The 17,817-nt window shown below is 40.3% G+C and overlaps 1 protein-coding gene across 10 annotated transcripts in view; it reads right to left on the bottom strand.

Annotated features, from left to right (window-relative positions):
• LUC7L3 (LUC7 like 3 pre-mRNA splicing factor) overlaps positions 1 to 17,817 on the bottom strand; it is a 35,067-nt gene that overhangs the window by 6,670 nt on the left and 10,580 nt on the right. For 6 of the 10 annotated variants that reach the window (XM_033183501.1, XM_033183502.1, XM_033183503.1 and 3 more), the window contains exons 2-9: positions 12,675 to 12,741; positions 9,331 to 9,370; positions 8,572 to 8,716; positions 8,091 to 8,165; positions 6,015 to 6,119; positions 5,003 to 5,164; positions 3,842 to 4,125; positions 3,144 to 3,304 (exon numbers count right to left, since the gene is read on the bottom strand). In XM_033183501.1, coding sequence (XP_033039392.1) covers positions 3,144 to 3,304; positions 3,842 to 4,125; positions 5,003 to 5,164; positions 6,015 to 6,119; positions 8,091 to 8,165; positions 8,572 to 8,716; positions 9,331 to 9,370; positions 12,675 to 12,741 — 1,039 coding nt within the window. Of the gene's footprint in view, positions 1 to 196; positions 323 to 3,143; positions 3,305 to 3,841; positions 4,126 to 5,002; positions 5,165 to 6,014; positions 6,120 to 8,090; positions 8,166 to 8,571; positions 8,717 to 9,330; positions 9,371 to 11,487; positions 11,579 to 12,214; positions 12,408 to 12,674; positions 12,742 to 17,817 lie in introns of those variants that run through there. The other 4 variants (XM_033183509.1, XM_033183508.1, XM_033183510.1 and 1 more) reach the window with 4 other exon arrangements.

The raw sequence follows: 17,817 nt of genomic DNA, 5'->3' as shown, positions 1-17,817 counted from the left end.
AGATGGTAATGAAAACAAAATATGGTATGGGAGGGGCACCCACTCAGAGAACTGAAGATCTTATGTAAAAGAGCATATTTAGTCCATAACACTTGCAAAATACACAAGCCATGTCCAAGTAGTTAAGTGCAAGACTTGCTTCATGTCTGTCTGTCCACTTGTGAGAACTGTGCCAGGACAGTGGGCTCTAACTGACCTTGTGGGAAAGTCCTCCCTTTGTGCCTTATGGGCTTCTCCGGTGCACAGGTAGCTTCAATGAGGAAGAGTCGTCTTGTTGTCCCGTAGAGGACTAGTAGTCAGTCCAATAATCTTATCTTCTGCCCTATGTAAATATGGTAGATCTTAATAGTCCTAAGGACATCCACAATTTGTGGTGGATTTTAGGGCTATAGATGAAAAAAGGAAACTCTCTTGACAAAGAGAGTACCTTACACTGGTTGCTGACAGCTTTGTGTGAGAAACCACTTTTCATTTGTGGAATGAGATAAACTGCTTCTATCATAGCACCTGGAGTAATAAACTTGCTCTTTCTCATTTGCCATTATTAAATGCCCACTGTGGCTCACACCTGGTTCCAAAGTCCAGATCTTCAGTCATTTATAAGAGTGCCTAGATGGCTACATGGTAGTTTCTTTTCCGGTTTTTTTTTTTTTTTTTACATTTTTTAAATCCACCCATCTGCACACTGATTTTTAATTAATTAATTTTTACATAGCATTTTCAAAATGCCAATTAATTATATCACTTCTAAAAGAGATTCCAATGTTTAACTCTATCATAGCATACCCAATTATGGAAGACAAGCCTGATACAGTTTTCTCGGTATCTTCTCTCTTTCCACCAAGTCTCACATGGAAAATCCCTGTCTGTTGCTAATCTAAACATAACTCAGCTTATTCTGCTTAAACAAAAGTTTTACTAGGGGCCAGGCATGGTGGCTTACACCTATAACCCCAGCACTTTAGGAAACTGAGGCAGGAGGATTGCTTGAACCCAGGAGATCAAGATCAGACTGGGCAACATGGCAAAACCCCATCTCTACATCCCCCCACCCCAAAAAAAAAAAATTAGCCAGGGATGGTAGTGTACACCTATAGTCCCAACCACCCAGGAGGGTGAGGTGGGAGGATCACCTGGGCCAGGGGGGTGGAGGCTGCAGTGAGCTGTGATCATGCCACTGCACTCAGCCTGGATGACAGAGCAAGACCCTGTCTGAAAAAAACAACAAACAAAAAGCTTTACTAAATGTCATGTCATCATCATTACAATTTTAGGATTAAAGGTAAGCAACTCTGGACATCTTTTCGCTCTATCCAGAACTTACACAAATATGCCTGTTTTGAGTCAGGCCAGTGTCATTTACTACTCAACTTTGACTTCCAGTAGTTATGAAGGCTAGCTAGCTTTTATCCCTAAAAATCAACCCAACAATTTTAAGTGGCACAAATGATAACACAGAATAGAGCAACTAAAGCTAACAACAGGAAATGTAAAACTAAAAACTTTCTCAAGACAAATATTATTAATTTGACCTGACAGTCATACCTGGCTCCTGAGAGTTGACCTCTCAACCCAAAAATAAATTACACAGAAAGTCTTGCAAAAAGATTGGGTAAAACATTCTTAAATCTAATGTTAAATCAGTTAACCCATTGTAGCAATTGCCTTTTGATTCACAGAAGCAAGTTCTCAACTTGAATGGCAAACACTAGCACGTCTGGCAGTAAGTTTTCAACATTTTCCCACATTACAGAAAAAGCCAGTATATGTTAAATATTTCAGAAAAAGAGTGTGTGCTTATGTTAAGAAAATAAAAGCAGAGGCTAAAAAATATGTCCATGGTTTGTGCCGCTAGTTCTAGTTGAGTTTAGAGGAAAAACAAAAACAAAAAACCAGGACAGTTCTATGGAAGGATATAATAAACAACATATAAAAGACTAGTATAATAAACCTAAATAGCAGCACATATATTATGCTGGTGATTAAACATGGAGACAGGTAGAATGAAATGAAACAAGGAGAGCTGAGAAAATCAGAGATAGGTCCCTTCTCTCATTCCTAAAACCATGCAAAGCACAACAGCTCATTCAATGCAAAATAAAAGACACTAAAATAATCTGGAGAACACAAAATTCAGAAAGGAGATCCTGATGGTTAACAGAATTATCTTCCAATAAAGGCTAAGTTAGATGAGAATATTCTTGTGAAAACATGCCACACAAAATTAAGAAGTCCATTAAAAGTGCTAACAGCACAGTATATCAGCTAACGGGATGCCACAAAAAAAAAAAAAAAGAAAAGAAAGAAAAAGAAAAAGAGGGGAAAAAGCATGTTGATCCCATTGAAAACATGGTTAAGATACATATAAGCAATTCAACTTCTAGGGACTTAGATGTTAACTACTAACTTAAATGAATGCTACAAATGAAGACTAATGCAACAATGTACACTTACTTTATAAGACATATTATGAAACACTGCAGTGTGGAAAAAAAAAAGGTAGCCAACAACCAAGGTAATATAATAAATCCTACGCCTAATAACCCTGAAAGTTAATATAATACTTAAAAGAATCTACATGAAAAACCTTCAGGTTATCAACTGAAAGATGCGGTTTAACATCAAAACACTAGATAAACTGTCATTTTCACAAATCTAAGTAGGAGAGGGGGAAAGAATGCCTGTCTCCTACTGAATGGTGTTCCTCAAAGTGAAAAGGAGTATGTGTGAAATGGATCTTTGCCTGCGTCTGGAGAAAAGTGGGCGGGGCGATTAGGGTGTGAAACCAGTTTCTTTTTTTTTTTTTTTTTTTTTTTTTTTTTGAGACGGAGTCTCGCTCTGTCGCCCGGGCTGGAGTGCAGTGGCCGGATCTCAGCTCACTGCAAGCTCCGCCTCCCGGGTTTACGCCATTCTCCTGCCTCAGCCTCCGAGTAGCTGGGACTACAGGCGCCGCCACCTCGCCCGGCTAGTTTTTTGTAGTTTTTAGTAGAGACGGGGTTTCACCGTGTTAGCCAGGATGGTCTCGATCTCCTGACCTCGCGATCCGCCCGTCTCGGCCTCCCAAAGTGCTGGGATTACAGGCTTGAGCCACCGCGCCGGCCGAAACCAGTTTCTTAATGAACTGAATTCTCACATAAACTAACCTTTCTCCTTGGATTTTCTATCTTGTTCTCTGTCGCGACTTTTGCTCCTGTGCTTATATGACTTTCGATCCCGGCTTTTTGATCTTCTTCGATCCCGACTTCGAGATCTATGTTTTCTTTCTGATCGATCATGGCTTCTGCTTCTTCGTCGATCTCTACTTCTTAATAATTTAAAACCAAAAGGCAACTTCAGCCAGTATTACAATGAGTAAAGGCCTTAAAGTAGGTATTATTAATTAACAAGACTAAGCAAAACTTACCCTCTAAAACTATTTACATTAGAAATCTTAAGAACTAAAAATTACTGAAAATCTTTCTAAATTCATCTCCAATAGTACTAAGATAGTTATCGTTGTGCTCTTTAAGACTCTTCTTCAATTTGTAGTTCTAATTAAAACAGTGTGGCTGATTTCATATTTTATTTCTTGGAATGAGTAAGACAAGCACTTAAGAGACCATCAGGTACACTAACTGTAAAAAGATTGTGTGAAATTTCCTAGACAGGTGGGAAATAGCACAGAACTTGCCCCGAAAATGGAACTATTTTATTCACTGATTCTGCTCTCACAACCCATCCTATCACTTAAAAATGCTAAAGAGCTTCCCAACTACCATTCTGAGGAATAATACTAGTAATTATTATTGTTATTGCACACTCATTATGAGCTGGACATCAGTCTTAGGTGTTGCATATATACCTGCTTCGCCTTCTTTCTCTACTTCGTGACCTTTTGTGGTCCCGAGACCTGCTGCATCTTCTGTCTGATGTTCGGCTCGAGTGTCTACTTCGTGAACGACTTCTCTTTCTTCTTTCTCTGTCACGAGCCCTTTCTTTTTCTCTTTCTTCCTCTTCCCTTCGTCTTTTCCTTTCTCTTTCTTCCCTTTCTCTCTCCCGTTCTTTTTCTCTTTCTTCTCTTTCTTGCTTCTCCTTTTTTAGACGCTCATCACGATCAGGTTCTTCTGTTCTTTTCCTTAACTTCTCCTAGAAAAATCAAGTTGGATTCTTATACAAATGTAACTAACAATGGTCAACTAATGTGAAGTAATCTGTAGACCAACTTATGGAATTGATGTCTTTAAGGGAAATGTACACATTCCAAGATCTTGTCTACACAAGGTATTATTTATCTAAATCCTCAGGAATATTCTTCCCAAATTTCTGGCACTCAAGAGTGAAGAAAATCAAGTGCTTTCATAGTTCGATAAACAGCAAAAATTCACAGAAACTCACAATGCTTCAAATAATTACACATAGGAAAATATCAATGAGACGGTCATATCTCCATTTAAGCCATATTAAAATACAGTTATTTTTATCTATAGCTAGTGATAGCTAAAAGCTGTAGCTACAGGTAAAATAATTTTTTTTAAATAGCTAAAATGTATCTTTAGAAGAAAGTTAACATTGGCCGAGTGCAGTGGCTCAACACTTTGGGAGGCTGAGGAGGGCGGATCACCTGAGGCAGGAGTTCAAGACCAGCCTGGCCAACAGGGCAAAACCTCATCTCTATTAAAAAAGTACAAAAATCAGCCGGACATGGTAGTGTGTGCCTGTAATCCCAGCTACTCAGGAAGCTGAGGCATGAGAATTGCTTGAACCCCAGAGGTGGAGGTTGCAGTGAGATCATGCCACTGTACTCCAGCCTGGGTGACAAAGTGAGATTGTCTCAAAAACAAAACAAACAAACAAAAACACAAAACTTAGCCAGGCCTGGTGGCACATGCCTGTACTCCCAGCTACTCAGGAGGCTGGGGTATGAAAATTGCTTAAACCTGGGAGGTGGAGGTGGCAGTGAGCTATCACGTCACTGCACTCTAGGTGACAGAGCAAGAATTTGCCTCAAAACAAACAAACTTACTTTTAATTCTTCTACAGTAGCTTTAATTTTGGCATAGCCCATGTGTTGTTTTCCCATCAAATGGTCATCTACCCGGGACTGGGCATCTCCTACTATTAAAAAGGCTCCACACACTTCACAAACTTCCATTTGTTTTTCTTGTGCAGCAAAACTTTCAATTGTCTAAAATGATAAATCAGTTACAAGAACATCTGAGGAAGAGAAACAAATCTCAAGAAAGTACTCAATATTTAGAGAAGATTTCTAATGTGTGTGAATTGCTCTTTCCCATTTCCCCAAATCAGTAATACTGGGCTACAAGTGGTCAACTTTTAAAGAGGGACGTTTAAGGCAACAGCAACTAACTTGCTGAATCATCCAGAAAAAATGTTGAGACCCACTGTTCAATGTTCAACACCCACATTACCTTACAAAATTTAAACCACCTTTCAGAAAGCCACCTATTTTAGTATGAATCATTCCTTGCTTAGGTTCAAGGGATATGATGTCCATACACAAAACTAATTAAGGAACTAAGCACACTGACTATAATCTGAACATATCCTACTCAATATGGAGGAACCAATGACCAATTATATTCTGCAATCAGTAGTATCTGAAACACATATATTCTATTCTTCAATTACAAGAATTAGATATTTTAAGGGTGTATTAATTTTTAACCAAGATATAAGTATGTACTGAGTAATTTATTACAACAAAAATGAAAATAAAACCAGGCTCATATGGAAATTTATGGTTTAAAGCAGTGATTGGCAAGCCAGGGAGGCCTTTTTCTAACATTTTATTGGGATACAACCACATCCATTTGTTTCTTGTACTATCTAAAGTTGCTTGCATACTGCACAAAGGCAGAGCTTAGTAGTTGCCACAGACCTTGTGGCCTACAAATTGTGCTGACTCTAAGTTTAGAACATCAGAATAATTTTTAAAGGTTCTCAGATAAAAATGAGTTCCTACTAACTAACTGTTAACAGACAGGTGAGATAATGTGAATATGAGGTTTACTTACCGAGGTTGTGGACCTAAGCAGTTCTCTCTCTTCTTTTAATTGTTCAACTAATTTCATCATCCCCTGGGCTTCTTCTACTTTTCCTTCAGACCCTAATTCTTCAATCTTAGAAGAGTGGCGGAAAAAAACAGTTAAGATTTCTTTCAAACCCAACTATTTCCTTTTTTCCCCATGGTTCATTAGTGGTTTTATCCATCTTTTTGTTTGGTTTTATTTACAAAAGCCTCTTTGGGTTTAATTCATCCTAGATTTTTTTTTATACTTCAATAAAGTATAACTGATGTGTTAAGAAAAATGTACTTTCGGCCAGACGCGGTGGCTCATGCCTGTAATTCAAGCACTTTGGGAGGCCAAGGTGGGCAGATCACCTGAAGTCAGGAGTTCAAGACCAGCCTGGCCAACATGTTGAAATCCCATCTCTATTAAAAATACAAAAAAAAAATTAGCCAGGCATGGTAGCGGGCACCTGTAATCCCAGTTACTGGGGAGACTGAGGCAGGAGAATCACTTGAACCCAGAAGGTGGAGGCTGCAGTGAGCCAAGATCATGCCACTGCACTCCAGCCTGGGTGATGACATGAGACTCTATCTCAAAAACAAAAGGAGAGAGAGAGACTGCGTCTCGCTATGTTGCCCAGGCTGGTCTTTAGCTACTGAGCTCAAGCAATCCTCCCACCTTGGCCTCCCAAAGTGCTTGGATTACAGGTGTGAGCCACCCACTCTTTTCAGTACCTCCTCCAGCCTCAATCCCAAACACAATCCCCAGGCAACCACAGATCTGCTTTCTGTCACTATAGGTAAATATGCGTTTTCTAAAATTTTATATAGAGCCAGAGTCTATATTCCTTTTTTGTCTGGCTTCTTTCACTCAGCCTAATTATTTTAAGATTTATTCATACCGTCTCACGTAGCTAATTCCTTTTCATTATTGACAGGTATTCCACCATACGGATACATCATGATTTAATTATCCACTCACCTGCTGACGGATATTTTGATTCCAGTCTGGGTTTTTTTTTTTAGTGCTATTATGAATATAGCACTCATGAACACTGGAGTGTAAATCTTTGTGTAGACATACATTTTCATTTATCTTGGATAAATATGTGGGAGACTGGCTCACGGTATATTTATAACTTTTTAAGAAACAGACTCCAGGCCAGGCACAGTGGCTTACACCTGTAATCTCAAAACTTTGGAAGGCCAAGCTGGGTAAATTACTTGAGGTCAGGAATTTGAGACCAGCTTGGCCAGCATGGTGAAACCCCATATCCATTAAAAATACAATTAGCCGGGGATGGTGGCGCACACCTGTAATCCCAGCTACTCGGGAGGCTGAGGCAGGAGAATCACTTGAACCTGGGAGGTGGAGGTTGCAGTGAGCTGAGATCGCGCCACTGCACTCCAGCATGGGTGACAAAGCGAGATTGTCTTAAAAAAACAGTAACAACGACAACAAAACAGATTCCAATATGATCTGTAGGAATATGAAAGAAAGAAAAAAATGAGACTATTTTTTCCAAAGTGGTTGTACAATATCATATCCCAGTTCCAGCTGGCTCACATCCTTGCCAATAGCTGGTATGATCAGTTTAATTTTAGCTATTCCTAATAGGTGTCAAATAGGTATTTGATGGTAGTTTTAATCTGTATTTCCCTAACGACTAATAATGCTGAGCATCTTCCTATTTGTCGTCCTTTTATATACACATATATGTACATGTACACATACACACAAGACAAGGTCTCACTCCGTTGCCCAGGCTGGAGTGCAGTGGCGCAGACACGTCTCACTGCAGCCTCACCCTCTCAGGCTTAAGCAATTCTCCTGCCTCGGCCTCCTGTGTAGCTGGGACCACAGGTGCGCATCATCACACCTGGCTAATTTTTGTAGAGACTGGGTCTCACTTTGTTGCCCAGGCTGGTCTCAAACTCTTGGGCTCAAGCAGTCTTCCCGCCTCGGCCTCCTAAACTGCCGGGATTATACACATGAGTTACCATGCCTGGCCCATCCTTGTATTTTTGCTGGTTACACGTCTGTTTCAAATATTTTGACATTAATGCATACAATTCTCACCTGTTGCAGAAGTACATCAATTTTGTCTGTTAGAACCTGAATTTTTTCTTCATTTTTGCCTGTTGGGCCAGCGGCCTGTTGAAGACAATAAAACATATTACCAACAAGTTGAAAACAAAGATAAACATGCAAATTTGCACATACCATACATAATATTTCTATTTAATAATTAAAATGCTTAATTGAAAGGATAGTAATTCAATTATCTTCAACTTCTGGTGGTCAATCACATATTGTCAGTTACTACTATTTAAGAGAAAAATCTTGGCCTCAAGAAAAAAAAGAAAGAAAAATCTTATGTTTAGCAAAATCAATGTTATGTTTGCTAAGAAAGACTGGAAAAAATGAATGCCTTATAAGTTTCATATCATTTTAAAAGAACAAAGTAATGAAAAGAAGACAAGTTTCAAAAACATTAGGGAGATCTCTGAATCTCCAGAAAACAAGGACCCTTTACAAAGACTGAATTGATTTCACTTACCCCGGAAGACTGCTGGTTTTGAGATAATGCCAAACGAGCATGGCCTCGTCTGATCCTACGTTCTACTTCTGCAAGTAAGCTCTGCAAGTATCGCAAAAAGTCTCTCTCGTAGCCAACTTTCATGAAACGAGAGCTCTTCTCATACCTGGTAACATGAAAATAAACAAGTATTCATTTCCAAATCTTCATCCATTACAACTCAAATATTCTATCTTAACTAACCTCAACAACTACTGCATTTAGGCTGCAGGGTAAACCAGGTGTATTTGAAGTGCCTTTCTGATTGCCCCTCACCATAGAGCTTTACACAGGGGTTTAACCACTAGCTTTACCACTGTACTGGATCTATGACCCTGAACCTGGGACAAGTCTCATGTATAAAATTGGGGCTGGCCACAGTGGCTCACACAAGTAAACCCAGCACTTTGAGAGGCCGAGGTGGGTGGATCACTTGAGGTCAGCAGTTTGAGACCAGCCTGGCCAACATGGTGAAACCCTGTCTCTACTAAAAATACAAAATATTAGCCAGGCATGGTGGTGGGCGCCTGTAATCCCAGCTACTCAGGAGGTTGAGGCAGGAGAATCACTTGAACCCGGGAGGTGGAGGTTGCAGTAAGACAGAAGTTTCTTACTATCCCCAGCCAGTGACTGGACTTCTCTCAGACACTCATTTTACAATTAATTCCAATTATTCCTCAACCCTTGTCCCCCTTAAACCAAATAATAACTGGGAGGGAAATGACAACCAAAATAACTTACTGTTTTCGTAGATTTTCATCATGAATTTTTTCACATGGACCTGGGGGGAAAATACAATTGTATACATTATTATCTGTGATTATTAGCGACCGTTTCTTGCCAAAAACAAAAAGTTATTTTTAAAAAAAAAGAAAAAGGATTTACTTTATCACTGAGTAGTTTGTAGGCATCTAAATTGATTCTACTGAATCATGAAGCATCATAACCAAATAGGACATAAAACTGATCTGCTCAGTCTTCAAAGTCAATATAATGGATAGCAACCATATATGGTTAAAAGAGAAGTAAGGGAGGGAGAGAGAAAGGGAGTGAAGGTGAAAGGAAATTGTTCTTTATTGCCACTCAAGAAAACTGATGGGGATAGACACTGAACTGAATCATTGCTGACTTTATTATTTTCAAATCTGTATATAAAGTCAAATAGCACTAGACTAGTACCCAACTCCTACTTCTTCCCACCTCTAAAAAGCAATTATCTTAACTCTTCTCTATTTCTTCTTGAATTTACCTCCACCTTTTAAAATTCTATGCTTATTTTGCTATTTATCAATCCTAAATATCAAAATTTGGGGATAAATAAACACTTCGTGTTTATATTATGCAAGTACTATTCACTGTCAGGCCAAACAAAGGTGCATTATGAGACACGTCTGATTTTTTTTTTTTTTTTTTTTTTGAGACAGAGTCATGCTCTGTCGCCCAGGCCGCAGTTCAGCGGCACAATCTTGGCTCACAACTTCCGCCTACTGGGTTCAAGGGATTCTCCTGCTGCAATCTCCCAAGTAGCTGGGATTACAGGCACCCACCACCACGGCTGGGTAATTTTTTTGTATTTTTAGTAGAGACAGGATTTCACCCTGTTGGCCAAGCTGTTCTCGAACTCCTAACCTCCAATGATCTGCCCTCCTTTGCCTTCAAAAGTGCTGGGATTACAGGTGTGAGCCTAGTTTTTTCTCTATATTTTCAAATTCTTCTCAAACACTTCAACTCAGCTATAGAAACTATCTCAATACTAATTTCACATATGACTCAAAATACATCAGATCATCAGTTTCATTTTCCTCCATGGGCCTTTTGCCTTACTTCAATCTGGGATACTTATTTTCTAAGCTCACTATAGAACTATTATCCTGATGAATTCCTTTCCTGCTCTGTGGCAGATGAGAATTACTGATCTCTTGTTTTTTCTTTCCTCTTTCTCAGTTTATGGACATGTTTCGGTGGAGTTTCCTGAGAAGAAGTCCATGGGAGATAAATCTGTTGAGACCGTGTGTATCTGAAAATGTCTTTTCTCCCCTCATATTTTGATGTTTGGCTACATAGCTAAGCCTGGTAGACACATTTTCACTCAGCACCCTGAGGATGTTTCTCCAATGTCTTCAACTTTCCCCATTGTTACTGACCAGTCTTAGGCCATTCTGATTTATAATTCTGTGACCTACACTCACCCCTACCACCCCCACGTTTTAAAATTTTACAGGGGTATGCCTAGGTATGGATCTTTTTCATTCACTGTCCTGATCACCTGTAGGGCCTGCTCAACCTAAAGATGAATGTTCTTTAGTACCACAAACTTTTTTTCTTAAGCAATTCCCTCTGCTTTTATTCTGTCCACAACTATTAAGCTGGAAGTACAATTCCTGGACTAAGTTTTTAAAAAACCCTTCTGTCATACTGCCCAACATTCCAGTAAACGTCCTCAATTTTATTTTCAAATCTTTCCGGCGATTTTAGTTCTATTTCTCCAGTTTTAATTTCTAAGAGCTGTTTTTCAAAAAATGTTTTCCAAACTTTTTCCACAAGTTCCCTCTTTATGGCATCCTATTATTGCTGATGAATATAGTATCTTCTCATATGTCTCTGAAGATACTAAATTTCTTAAGATTTTGAAGAATCTCTCTCTGCTTTCCCCATTATCTCCAATTCCACTAAATTCTTCTTTCTCTGTTGGTTTTGTTAATCTCTTGTATTGAAGGCTTTCTTCGAACGTCTGGCTGGTGGTCCTTGGCAGGCAACTAATTTTTTAAAAAGACACTTCCAAAATCTGACTGGAAGTTAGTAGGGATTAGGCAGGGTTTGTCAGCTCATGAATGGGCTTTATCATAGGAAAACCAGGCACTAAGACTTTCTTTTAAGAGATTCCCCAAGGGTCAGTACCTGTAGAGATCACTTCTCAGGAACTGTTCACTTTCTCTAGAGAAGAATCCTCTTTTCTTCTGCCTGGGGAAAAACATCTGGCTGTATCCTTCTAGGAACAGGGCAGAGGAGAGCCCCACCAATAAAAATATAGATTCATTTACTCTCTTTTACATTTTTTTTTTTTTTTTTTTACTTACTACTGCCCCTGCTGTGTCTGAAATCTCAAGATTTAGACTGGTCCTGCCTTAATACACTCCTAATGCTCTAAGGCAAACATTGTACATAATGAATTGACTTCTTTTATATATCCAGAATGATCCTGGTTATGTACCATCCTTGAGAGAAATGAGGAAACTGTCAATTATTTTTTCTGTTTTGTGGTTCAGATAAACTAGTCTCTCTAGCCCAATTTCTCCTGAAAGTAACCCTCTCTTCTCCTGGGGTCTATGGGTGGGAGAGTAAGATCAACAGATGCACAGGACCGCCTACACTAGTGGCAATTTTGCATCCTGGGGGACATCTGGCAATGTCTGAAGACATTTTTGGGTGTCACAACAGGGGGTGCTACTGGTTATCTAGTGGGTAAAGGCCAGGGATGTTGCTAAACATCCCACAATGCATGAAAAGCCCCCTCCAAAACTGGCTCAAAATGTCAACAATGTCAAGGCTGAGAAACCCTGAACTAGACTACAGACTAATCTCTCTCGTTTTCAGCCCCATGACTCAACCCTGTCTTCTGTGGTACCTGGTGCCTCCAAATCCTGAGCCTGTCCAGGGTTCTGCTGATCAAACACTCGCTTCTGTTTAGTATCCCCTTCTGCAGGCTTTTAGGGTACAGGTTGTTCTGCTCTGTTGCGTTTGCTGCTACTCCTCCATCCACTTGTCATCTTCCAAAAATTTGCTGACATCTCTAACGTTATCTCCTCTTCCATATACATCTTTTTAAAATTTTTTTCATTTAAGTGGAGTTTTGGGAGGGAGTGGAAATAGACATGTATGTTTAATTAAGCCACCATGTTTAATCAGACTGACATTTATTAATACATTCAAATATCTAAACCAAGTAAGAAATTACTTATTAGCAAATCTTTTCAGAAAAAAACTTTACAGAATTATAAAGAACCAGTATTTTTTCCTCTTACCACTCCTATTCAACATTTTAAATATCATAAATTTGATAAAAGTTACACAGAAAATTCACTTACCAAGATCAGAACGTGTATTTGTGAACAATTCCGCAGGACAAAAACCACAGAGATAATATTTACAAACCTAGTAAAGAAAAACAAAGGTACTTAAAAAATTGCTTGGTTTTAAAACCATATTGGAGAAGGGTGCCAAATAACTATTTTCTCATTTCTTGAGGTATGTATGCTTCAACCAATATAAGAATTTCATTTGGGGGCCGGGCGCGGTGGCTCAAGCCTGTAATCCCAGCACTTTGGGAGGCCGAGACGGGCGGATCACGAGGTCAGGAGATAGAGACCATCCTGGGCTAATACGGTGAAACCCTGTCTCTACTTAAAAATACAAAAAACTAGCCGGGCGACGAGGCGGGCGCCTGTAGTCCCAGCTACTGGGGAGGCTGAGGCAGGAGAATGGCATAAACCCGGGAGGCGGAGCTTGCAGTGAGCTGAGATCCGGCCACTGCACTCCAGCCTGGGTGGCAGAGCAAGACTCCGTCTCAAAAAAAAAAAAAAAAAAAAATTTCATTTGTTGAATCATATTAGGCAAATTAGTGACTTTCAGACTCCTGAATTTCCATAGAGGAAAAACTATGCAGTACTTGTATTACTAGTATTTTCTATTATCTATTTTTAATCATCACCTGCTGACCCCTCAGTAGCAAAAACAAATATGGGAAAGATATCCCAAAATAAAGGGCAATTTTTATATTTTTAAAAACTCTTACACTATTCTTATCATTTCAACTCTTTCGTAGATTATGGCCTACTTACAAATTAGGATTTGGAAATAAACGTCTAAATCACAGATAACACTCATTTAAAGCAATTCGGCTCCATCTTTTTGCTTAGAAGATCCTTAACACACCAGCCTCCCAAGTAACTACAACTACAGGTGCAAGCACCATGCCTGGCAAATTTTTAAAAACATTTGGAAAGATGCAGTCTTGCTACATTGCCCAGGTTGGTCTCAAACTCCTGGTTCCAAGCAATTCTCCCACCTCCGCCTCCCAAAGTGTTGGGGTTACAGGCATGAGCCACTGCTCCTGGCCACTGGATATTTTCATACATGCCAACACAGTAGACTCTTTGTGGGTTCCCACGGTATGGGGGAAAACTATTAACATAAAACCAATGTTTAATTCTCTCCCACTGGTACTTCTGTAACTCCTTCAGATATATTCCAAAACTGCTCTATCCTGAATCTATCCTGAATTTAATTTTATAATACTACAAACCATGTAAATCAAAATTCCAAAATATCACCTTTCCTTCACACAAAACTTCACTGTTACTAGGTACTAGGTGGATTATAATTATATAATTTTTTGAAACAGTCTTACTCACTCTGTTGCCCAGGCTGGAGTGCAGTGGTGCCATTTCAGCCCACTGCAAACTCTGCCTCTCAGGTTCAAGCACTTCATCTGCCTCAGCCTCCAAAGTAGCTGGAATTACAGGTATGTGCCACCATGGCCAGCTAGTTTTTGTATTTTTAGTACAGACAGGGTTTCACCATGTTGTAGGCTGGTCTCGAACTCCTGACCTCAAAACATCCATTTTGTTCAACTTTGAGTTCACTTTAAGTGCATCACAACAAAATACCAAGGCCAATACTCAATTTTTAAAAAGATTTCTTTGAGAATTTCTTTCATTTGGGGGAGGGACGATATGGTAACCATTATGCCACTTTTACTGTGACCTAACCTTTCAATTGTATTAACCTTGAAGACCCAAAAATTTCACACAACTATATTTAGTAAAAGTTACTGCCAAAATCTGCTATAATTTATAGCCATAAACTATATGGTTATAAAATAATTTAAAAACTAAATTTTGTGTGCCATCCTCACAGACATGAAAGTTTTGCTATGAATTGGCCAGGCGTGGTGGCTCCCGCCTGTAATTCCAGCACTTCCGGAGGCTGAGACGAGAGGATCACGAGGTTAGGAGATCGAGACCATCCTGGCTAACACGGTGAAACTCTGTCTCTACTAAAAATACAACAAATTAGCTGAGCGCGGTGGTGGGTACCTGTAGTCCCAGATACTCAGGAGGCTGAGACAGGAGAATGGCGTGAACTGGGGGTGGGGGTGGGGGGGTGGGCGGAGCCTTGCAGTGAGCCAAGATCGCACCACTGCACTCCAGCCTGGGCGATAGCGCGAGACTCCGCCTCAAAAAAAAAAAAAGAAAGTTTTACTATTATTGTGAATTTAATCTTTACTTATAAACATTTCATTTCTATTTCCCATCTTTACAGTAATATATTCTAGGGTTTTGGAGATGATTCTATTTAAAGATTAATTTTATTGTTTTCAATAGGACTTCTAACGGCCTCATGACCAATTTAAGTGTTCCATAAGTTTAAGGTAGGCAAGACACAATGTCTATGATCCTCAGACAGGTTCACCATTAAAACAAAAACAAATAGACACATCTCTATAGTCCCGCCTGACTCTCGAAGCATGTGAAATAGGTACACTGCAACATGGCAGTTTAAATCTGCTTATCTGCTGAAGAACCAGGGGTACCTGATGGGGCGTGGTGGCTCATGCCTGTAATCCCAGCACTTTGGGAGGCTGAGATGGGAGGACTGCTTGAGCCTCGGAGGTGGAAGTGGCAGTGTGCTGTGATCACACCGCTGCACTCCAGCTAGGGTGACAGAACGTAACCTGTCTTAAAAAAAAGAAAAAAAAGAAAAAGAACCAGGGGTCGTAATTCTGCCCTGGTTTCTTCACAGTATTAAAAAAAGGAGATAGGCTGGGCCCAATGGCTTATGCCTGTAATCCCAGCACTTTGGGAGGCCAAAGCAGGAGAATCATTTGAGCCTAGCCTGGGCAACATAGTGAGACCTTGTCTCTGGAAAAAAAAAAAAAGAAAGAAAAAGAAAACAATTAGCCAGGTATGGTGTCACACACCTGTGGTTCCAGCTACTTGGGTGGCTAAGGTGGAAGGGTCATTTGAGTCCAGGAGGTTGAGGCTGCAGTGAATGGTGATCACGCCACTGCACTTCAGCCTGGGTGAAAGAGCAAGACTCAATTAAATAAAAAAGGAGGTAATAAATTTCTTTTTTTCTTTCTTTCTTTTTTTTTTTTTTTGAGACGGAGTCTCGCTCTGTCGCCCAGGCTGGAGTGCAGTGGCCGGTTCTCAGCTCACTGCAAGCTCCGCCTCCTGGGTTTACGCCATTCTCCTGCCTCAGCCTCCGAGTAGCTGGGACTACAGGCGCCCGCCACCTCGCCCGGCTAGTTTTTTGTATTTTTTTGTAGAGACAGGGTTTCACCGTGTTAGTCAGGATGGTCTCGATCTCCTGACCTCGCGATCCGCCCGTCTAGGCCTCCCAAAGTGCTGGGATTACAGGCTTGAGCCACTGCGCCCGGCCTGGTAATAAATTTCTTATAGTGGGGCTGTAAAGATTAAACTGTATACATTTGCTAAAATAAAAGAAAAAGGTGTTGGCCTACATAAAAGCTAAAGCAACTCCATCTTGGGTGTTAAATCGCCAGGCTGACTTCCGATTAACTCCAATTCCAGGAATGCCCCTAAGATTTCTATTTTATCTACTGATCCCTGTTTTAAGAACATGTACTTACTGAAAATCCTGCCCTTAGGTCAAAACAATTTTGATGATTGCGGACTTAACATAAATCTTGCCCATAAGTAATTATCTTACACATGCCTTCTGAAGCACAGGTACCCTTGCCCTATGGTATATAAGCCCTGGGGGTCTGGGGAGATGTCATCTTGTCTTGCCACCAGCAGCTGCCCGAGACAGACCTGACTTCTGTTCGTAGGTTCCTATTACGTGTCTCCAAGAAACTGGATTTGTCAGCCTCTTTCTTTGGCCTCTCAGACTTTGGGGGTAGGTTTCCATAGACCTACCATAGACCTGTCCACTGCAGATTTTTATTTTACATGTTTTTAGGCACTGTGTAGAACAAATAATACATGCCTGTCTGTGGGCTAACCAGGAGCTACCTAATCAAGTCCAATCACCCCACTAGAGACCACGTGACTTGCCCTGACGGCATCCAGCTATATCTACAGAATCCAAACTAGAATCCATTTCCCCAATCCAGTTCTGAGTGTTCCTTCCACTTCAACTCTCCTGCTTTACCATTTAATGGTACATCAAAATTATTTGTTACTCTATGCAATAAACTAGCTACGTGGACTGCTTCTTTTAACTCTCCCCAGAGTCTGATTTTAACTAAAAATATTAACAAGGGATTCGAAAAAACGGGAAGAACATATTTGGGTGCTTCAAATAAAGTCATCAATAATGGTAGTAAGAATAAACCCAGAGAGGCCAGGTGTGGTGGCTCAGGCCTGTAATCCCAGCACTTTGGGAGGCGGAGGCAGGTGGATCACCTGAAGTCAGGAGTTCAAGACCAGACTGGCCAACATGGTGAAACCCCATCTCTACAAAAATAGAAAAATTCGCCAGACATGATGGCGAGTGCCTGTAATCCCAGCTACTTGGGAGGCTGAAGTGGGAGAATCACCTGAACCCAGGAGGGAGAGGATGCAGCGAGCTGAGATTGCACCGCTATAGACAGACCGTCTCAAAAAAAGAATAAACCCAGAGAATTCTTATCTTACTTTTGGATATAATCATGACAACTGCTCAAGTTTTGGAATACTAGCATTTTTCATTTAATAGTAATCCCTAAAAGACACAAATACTTATTACAGATTAATACCCATGCAAACTCTCTAAATACCTACATAATCGTGACTTATCCTCATAACAGATTTCAGGCAACACTAGTGACAACAAGTGTTCAATCTCATCAACAGTTTTATTGTTATTTTTTTGAGACACAGCCTCATTCTCTTGCCCAGGCTGGAGTGCAGTGGCGCGATCTTGGCTCAATGCAACCTCCGCCTCCCAGGTTCAAGCAATTCTCCTGCCTCAGCCTCCCGAGGAGCTGGGATTACAGGAGCATACCACAACGTCTGGCTAATTTTTGTATTTTTAGTAGATGGGATTAAGCCATGTTGGCCAGGCTGGTCTCGAACTCCTGACCTCAAATGATCCGCCCACCTCAGCCTCCCAAAGTGCTGGGATTACAGGCATGAGCCACAGCACCAGGCCCATTAAGGACATCTTAATGATTTTTGTCTTTCTGTATCTACTTAGATCCAACACTAAGCAATACAATTCTCC

The sequence above is a fragment of the Trachypithecus francoisi genome, unplaced genomic scaffold, assembly GCF_009764315.1.
Source record: "Trachypithecus francoisi isolate TF-2019V2 unplaced genomic scaffold, Tfra_2.0 Lachesis_group20, whole genome shotgun sequence".
In the NCBI taxonomy this organism is placed as follows: domain Eukaryota; kingdom Metazoa; phylum Chordata; class Mammalia; order Primates; family Cercopithecidae; genus Trachypithecus; species Trachypithecus francoisi.
The sequence above is the reverse complement of the archived record's forward strand: the minus strand, read 5'-3'. Positions and strand labels throughout refer to the sequence as shown.